Source organism: Bombina bombina, chromosome 8 (assembly GCF_027579735.1).
Source record: "Bombina bombina isolate aBomBom1 chromosome 8, aBomBom1.pri, whole genome shotgun sequence".
NCBI lineage: Eukaryota > Metazoa > Chordata > Amphibia > Anura > Bombinatoridae > Bombina > Bombina bombina.
The window spans coordinates 58,446,865-58,454,927 of record NC_069506.1 but is presented as its reverse complement, the minus strand read 5'-3'; the positions used below and the strand labels follow the sequence as shown (position 1 = coordinate 58,454,927).

The following is an 8,063-nucleotide window of genomic DNA, read 5'->3' as shown; positions in this document are numbered from 1 at the left end:
TTTTATTTATTATAAAGTATGAAGAAACTGTATATCTGACATTTAAAAACTTTTTTAACATGACATTTTTTTATTTTAATAATTTCAAAATGTATAATATAAATGGGTTTTTTTTTTTACAATGCCAAATATTACCACTATTAAGAAACAGTACTTCTATTCAATAAATACAAAAATACTCGGCATAAGACTACTCTTTCTTTCTGTACATATGACATACTGACAGAAAATTGCATCCAAGTATATCTACACTATACAAAAAAAGAAACTGAGCAAAAAAAAAAAAAAAGCATAATTTACAAAAAATACAGAAAATTAATAACATTAAAGGTAAAAATTGATATATTCGTCCAATTAATATGCTTTTTAAGCATTAATATTCAGGTAATTAATACAATATTACAAATAAAGTGCATTTAAAACGTTAAATAACATTAAAATATAAAAACAAAAATGCAGCTAAGCAAATATTTTTAAATGTAAATAATTTAAACATTGGCAAGCACCATTTGTCATAATAATGATAATACTGGTTCTATACAAAAATTTCATTTTTTTTTCTTTCCTTTTTTTTATAGCCGACCTCCTGAATATGGCAAAACTCCTACTGTACAATAAGACATTCCTATACAAAATGCACTTACTTGGAAACCTTTAACAAGCTAATCTCAAACTCACCGTAAGCAATTCATTTAATATACGTATTGAGTCATTTCAGCACTTTCTACAATTCATAATATTTTAGAACTTAAAATCAAGTTGATGTTTAAGTTTAAGAAAAATAAAGGCCAGCACCATGTGGATTCCAATTTCATATAGTTGTATAGATTATGAATTACCATAACTTAGTTAAACATGCTTTTAGTAAAGTTTGTTCTGATTCTAAATAAAGTTTTGCTTGTACAAACAGGCAATTATCCTCAGCCGTATCATCGTTGTAATGTTCGCTGTAAGAACTGCCCAACAGATTTTCCAAAATATTAAAATGTGTATGAGTTTAATCCTCACGACATTGGATCTTCTTGACATTTGGGATGCATCAATGAGGTATGAAGCCTAGTCTGTTTTCCAATCTTCTGTTCATTTACTTCTAGAACCTGTCAGGAACATGGGGCAACCATTTTGTTTTTCGCCAGAACTCAGTGCTCCTATAAAGAGTTTTGGCATGTAACTCCTTAGTTGCTCAAAGTGCAAACAAGTGAAATCGATGCCATGCTGAATCTCTGGAAATACACACCCTGCTAATATTTGTTAGTTTCTCAGAGTAATCCAGTTTTACTCACTTACACCCTTAACCAGTGAGCAGATGAAATGCGTCATCCTCTCTCAGGTGCATTACTCTTGAAAATCTGCAGGGGACAGCGCGTTTCAGCATCTGCTAGATCAAGAATCTTAAAATGTCCTGCATAAATGAGTTACTTCATGTCAAAATATTTACATTTCCTCACATGCTGGTTCAGAAACATTCTACTCGTTTCATTTTCTTGTAATTAAACCTCTCTGAAAAGAAAAAAATATGATGAATTAGAAACAACATTTATCAAGATATCAGATCATATGACTTGTTGTTATGCAAGCTCACTGGTTCAGCTAATTTCTATCTATCAATCTATCTAAAATATAATATCTTCTATCTATCTATCTATCGTATCTACCCGTCTCTCTCTATGTGTGTAAATGTATGTATGTCCATATATATATATAGCTGGGATACCATTGTAATTAAAACAATTTAATTCCATTTAAAAAAAAAAAAAGATGATAATAATAATTTCACCCATCTAGATTGTATTTCTTTTCTCTTACTTTTCTGCAATAATCTTAAAAAACTTAAAAGGTATTAGAGTGTCAAAGTAAGTTATACAGTACTGTAAACACTTTTTACAATTTGTAAGCATTTGGCACTGGAAAGCCTTAACTACCTGACAATATAAACGAAAATATTTTCCCTTAATTAAAAACATATAAATATATAAAACACTTACGAAGCAGTCAGGGTAGAATTAAGCAATAAAGTGGTTCTTATTCTGTAGAGCTGAGCCAATGTCAGTTTCCTATGCTGGGATGATTGTGGATCCGACGCTGTCCGTCTCGCGTTGCCAGAACCATTAGTATTGTCCATTTCCATCTCAACATAATGTTCAGTGAATGAACTACTGCGCACATATGTGATAGTGCCCATCTCATCTTCTTGCAGTGACCGACGCTTTTCAGACAATTGCTCCATACAATGTTGATTCTCTTCCCCATGTGCAGCAACACTTGTAAATCCAATGTTTTCGGGTTCTGAAAGTTCAGATGAACTACTACTACAACTACTCAAATTAACCACTCTAGAATGTGTACAGTCAGATTTTGATCTGGGTTTTATTAAGTGTACTTCAGATTCATGTAATGAACTTTCCACCATGCTAATCCTTTTGGCTATATAACGAGCACTGCCGTTGGTGTGGCTATTTGAATGCAATAAAGTATCTGTGCTTTGAGACATAAAAAGTTCACACAGACTTTTACTTTGAGTAAGTTGAGTATCCTCACAAGCATCTGAGGAAGGGCATGTAGATATTAGGTGAAGAAGATTAGCTTCTGATTTGGATTTTAAGACCCTGGACTTGCATGGCAGTAGTTGCACTGGAGTACGCCTACGGAGTTTAGGAGAAGATGAACGTTGGGAACAAACAGATTCTCTCTCTTCCTCTGCTAAATCTTGATGCTGACGCTCTACAAACTCTTCCAGTGACGTGGGTGAGAGAGTTCCGTAGGCACTGTCAAAAGATGATGATCGGCATCCATTTTGTTCCAGTTGAAGATAATTAGAATCCCCAATGGGAAGTGTTTCTGAAGTTTCCAAACTTTCAATCATGTCTCCAGTTGGTGTGATGGATGATGCTGTAGTACTAATAGATGTCTCATCTGACTGAGAACCAAAGGGTCCTGCTCAACATCTGGAGATGAAAGTTCTTCACTAGCATCAATCACCACGACCGAGATGGTTTCTGTTGAACTGTCCGATTGACTGAAAAACAAGGGCAACATAAGTGTTACTGGCACTATAAAAAGCAATAGAAATTACATATATAATTGTCATAATTGTTCATATAAATATATAATTTTGGGTTACAATAAAAATGAAACCAATATCGGGCTGATTTATCAAACTCCGTATGGAGCCTGATGCTCCTGTTTCTGCGAGAGCCTGTAGGGTCGCCCGAAACAGAAGTTATGAAGCTCCATAACCTGTCCTCCTGCTCTGAGGTCGTGGACAGAAATCAACCCAATCGAATACGATCGGGCTGACACCCCCTGCTAGCGGACGATTGGCAGCGAATCTGCAGGGGGCGGCATTGCACCAGCAGTTCACAAGAACTGCTGGTGCAATGATTAAATGCCAACAGCGTATGCTGTCGGCCTTTATCGATGTGCCAGCGGACAGATACGCTACAGTTGTTATCATGTCCCGCTCGTACTATGATAAATCTACCCATAGTATTCAAAATAAAGAAAGTGTATGAACATAAATGTTTTCCTATAGATGCTAAATAATTTTATTATTTACTTTTTATGAACATTGCATTACGCTTACCTGTGTAGCATATCAACACTGTTCTTCCGTAGAATGGTTGGAGAACTAGCTGTAGATGTTCCACTTTCCATATCTTCCTCTTCTTGCAAGTTAGTCACTTGTTGCTGATTCTGTTGATATTCCTGACGCAGTCTTTGCAACAGATTCTAAAATAAATATGTAAAATAATATGATCACTGTCACATGTGGATATGAATAACTATTGAGTATTATGGTTATAAATTAATATTCTGAAAGGAGAATTTCTGTTATTCATGACGGTTAGTTTAACACCACAGTGACACAAAACTATTCTATATTGCATGATTCTGCTTAGCATGCAGATTGCAGGGGCTATAATGTCTATCAGAAAGCAATTAAATTGTTGATTATATATATATATAATATATATATATTTTATTTTTAAATATTCACTTCATTATGTTTACAATTGGGTCTGCAATGACCACAGAGGATAGGGTGTATCAACTTCAAGGACTTTATTCGGTTTTGTTCTTTGTTATAGCACACAGAAATTTATCAATCAGTAAGCAATCTTTAAGATCCCATTATTGCCCAAACCTACATTTCTTCTTACTTTTAATATGAATTTAAACAAGTTTAGTTAAAATTATTATTATTATCGGTTATTTGTAGAGCGCCAACAGATTCTGCAGCGCTAAAACTAAACTTTTATGATCCAGATAGAGCAAGACATTTTAAACAACTTTACAACTTACTTCAATTATCAATTTTACTTTGTTCTTTTGGTATCCTTTGTTAAAAAAACATACTTAGGAGCAGCAATCCACTACTGGGAGCTAGCTGGTAATTGGTGCTTTTTAATGTGCATTATAGAAGCATTACAGTAACAACAAAAGTCATAACATAAATGATGAAATGTTTTCATCTACCAGTGACATTTTCCTTTGCAATAGAAAATAGGCCACAATTGTCCTGTAATGATGCTCTGCAAAGCTTACCTGTGCATTGTAAAGGGCTTCAATCCATCCTCTACATAAGTTCTGGCCACAGGCTTGGAATGTATATGCACCAACTGCACTTCGGAATTCATTCAGATAAATCAGCAAGAAGGAACCTTGAATAAAAAAAGAAAGAAAGTTAGAAGATACTGAAATGATATAATCTACACTCCAAAAAGCACTGTTCATTATTAGACAATGTGCAATTGTTTTGTACAAATAATTATTTCACGAAAAAAATTAAAAAAAAATGTTTCATCGTGTATGGGTTTTTCATAATTAATTTGTTAAAAAAAGGAAGGCAGCTTAAACTTAAAATGTAAATTAAAGTAGTAGTTAGTGCTACTGCTACAAGAAAGCAGCAGAACATAAAAAGATCTGATGCTAAAGTTATCTGTATATTACTCTTTGGTACATTATATATAAAGAGAATACCTAGAATTTGGAAAGTTATCTGCGCATGTAGATTAAAAGTTTTTCCATAATTTCTGTAGAAATGTTTTGGGCACAAATAATGTTTTCTAATGCAAAAAAAAAATGCTTTTTATATAATGATGATCATGATTATTATTATAATAATAAAGTATTAAAATCTTTCTAGTTATCCAAATATTTCAAAATAAAACTCATGCTGGACTTGGTAATTAATTCCTGTTGTCAGGACAAAGAACAAAAAATCCTTTTATGCAAGTCCTAAGTTACCGACAGCTTTCATTGTATGATGCTATATATTGTATAACTGATATTTGCGTGCGTAGAGAAAAGAGCAAAACGAGAAGAATTTTCTTGCAAAACAAAAACCATGGCATGTTTGTTTTAGAGCTGACTAAACAAGGTAAAATATTTATCTTTCAACTCGCAGAGCATCTGCTGCACGGAATGCAAACAGAACTCTTTTCTTTCTGTTAATAGTATAATACAATTAATTAAAAAGGGGATTGGTCAGAACCAAAATATACGACAATTAAAGGGACACTGAACCCAAATTTTTTCTTTCGTGATTCAGATAGAGCATGTAATTTTAAGAAACTTTCTAATTTACTCCTATTATCAAATTTTCTTCATTCTCTTGGTTTCTTTATTTGAAATGCAAGAATGTAAGTTTAGATGCCGGCCCATTTTTGGTGAACAACCTGGGTTGTTCTTGCTGATTGGTGGATAAATTCATCCACCAATAAAAAGGTGCTGTCCAGAGTGCTGAACTAATAAAAAAGCTTAGATGCCTTAGTTTTCAAATAAAGATAGCAAAAAAACGAAGAAAAATTGATAATAGGAGTAAATTAGAAAGTTGCTTAAAATTGCATGCACTATGTGAATCACAAAATAAAAAATTTGGGTTCAGTGTCCCTTTAATAAGCTATGTTACAAAGTTTTCCTCTTATGAAACTGAAAGAGAATATTGAGAATTAAACATTTAACCATTTGATTGCCAGTAGGGGCTGTATTAATTCGTATGAAGATTATTTGCAGGCTTTTCTGAAATCTAAGGGCTTAAAGGGACACTGAACCCAAATTTTTTCTTTCATGATTCAGATAGAGCATGCAACTTTAAGCAGCATTCTAATATACTCCTATAATAAATTTGTCTTCGTTCTCTTGCTATCTTTATTTAAAAAGCAGAAATGTGATGCATAGGAACCGGACCCATTTTTGGTTGAGAACCTGGGTTATGCTTGCTTATTGGTAGGGTAAATGTAAGCTTTCAATAAGCAAGCGCTATCCATGGTGCTGAACCTAAAATGGGCTGGCTGCTAAGATTTACATTCCTGATTTTAAAATAAAGATAGCAAGAGAACAAAGAAAAAATGATAATAGGAGCAAATTAGAAAGTTGTGTCATGCTCTACTGAATCATGAAAGAAAACATTTGGGTTCAGTGTCCCTTTAACGATCCATTATAAAGAAACATGCTGGTCTAATAATTAGTGTTTTATTTTAAAGGAATGCTTATTACAAACTATGGGTGATTTAAATACTGTTGTTAATCTTGAGCCAAAGAGTGTGTTAAAGATATTCAGCTGTATAGTTTTATCGATTCTTTGACAGGTGTACAGAGAATTTGACAGATGTTAAAGGGACAGTCTAGGCCAAAATAAACTTTCATGATTCAGATAGAGCATGTAATTTTAAACAATTTTCCAATGTACTTTTATCACCAATTTTGCTTTGTTCTCTTGGTATTCTTAGTTGAAAGCTTAACCTAGGAGGTTCATATGCAAATTTCTTAGACCTTGTAGGCCACCTCTTTCAGAATGCATTTGAACAGTTTTTCACCACTAAGTGGTGTTAGTTCACATGTTTCATATAGATAACACTGTGCACGTGCACGTGAAGGTTATCTGGGAGCAGGCACTGATTGGCTAGACTGCAAGTCTATCAAAAGATCGGTTTTGTCATTTCTGACGTCAGTACAGAGGAACTGAGGCTGAGATCGGCGATCCGTTTTGCAGAGTAAAAGGTAATTATTTCTTCAAATCCAGTGCAATGTTCATTTTCATCAATGAAAGTGTCCCTGTTTTTAAAAATATTTTTAAAAACCGGGCACTCATTGATGAAAATTTACCTTCACTTTAAGTGTAACCCCACCTCCATTTTCATTTAAACGTTCAACAACAATTACTAAACTAATTAACATAAATGTCAGACCTCCTAAGCTTAATATTTTTTCTATATGATTTGCAACAATGTACTTTTTATTAATAAAATATTGAGTATACATAAATATCCAATGTTCAGTTTGATTTGATAACGTTTAAAAAAAAAAAATCCCATTCTGTAATACTAGTTATAACGAGCAATTTCACCCTTTATGCCAATTAGCGAAAGACAAACACTTGAGTGTGATTAATTACAGCATTCAAGACGACTAAAGTTTTTAATGGACTTAAAGGGATACTAAACCAATTTTTTTCTTTCATGATTCAGATAGATCTTGCCATTTTAAGCAACTTCTAATATACTCCTATTATAATTTATTTTTATTCTTTTGCTATCTTTATTTAAAAAGGCAGAATGTAAAGCTTAAGAGCCGGCCCATTTTTGGTTCAGAACCTGGGTTGCACTTGTTGATTGGTGGATAAATGTAGCTACAATAAGCAAGTGCTATCCAGGGTTCTGAACCCAAAATGGGACCAGCTTCTAAGCTTTACATTTCTGCTTTTTAAATAAAGATAGCAAGAGAAACAAAAAAAATTTAAAATAGGAGTAAATTAGAAATTTGTTTAAAATGTCGATGCTCTATCTGAATTATTAAAGAAAAAAATTGGGGTTTAGTATCCTTTAATGGTAAACTGAGCACAAATGATCATTTGCAGGGGTAAAAAACTCATAGGGCTCCAATTATTAACCTTGGGGAGCTCTTGGGATGCAGGACTGCAAAATACAAGTTATGAACTGCTCTTTCCTAGCCTTCTTTAAATCATCCTGGATGAATTTATCCAGTGTGATTGACAAGCCGTGCCTCTGCAGGGGCGGACTTCACAAGGATGTTACTTGTTTGCCTACTTGTTAATAAATGGT

At 33.4% G+C, this 8,063-nt stretch overlaps 1 protein-coding gene across 1 annotated transcript in view; it reads right to left on the bottom strand.

The window, feature by feature from the left end:
- Window positions 1-1,981: 1,981 nt before the first annotated feature.
- PLEKHG5 (pleckstrin homology and RhoGEF domain containing G5) overlaps window positions 1,982-8,063 on the bottom strand; it is a 185,837-nt gene continuing 179,755 nt past the window's right edge. The window contains 4 exon segments of the mRNA XM_053690951.1: window positions 1,982-2,937; window positions 2,940-3,016; window positions 3,584-3,729; window positions 4,546-4,661. Coding sequence (XP_053546926.1) covers window positions 1,982-2,937; window positions 2,940-3,016; window positions 3,584-3,729; window positions 4,546-4,661 — 1,295 coding nt within the window.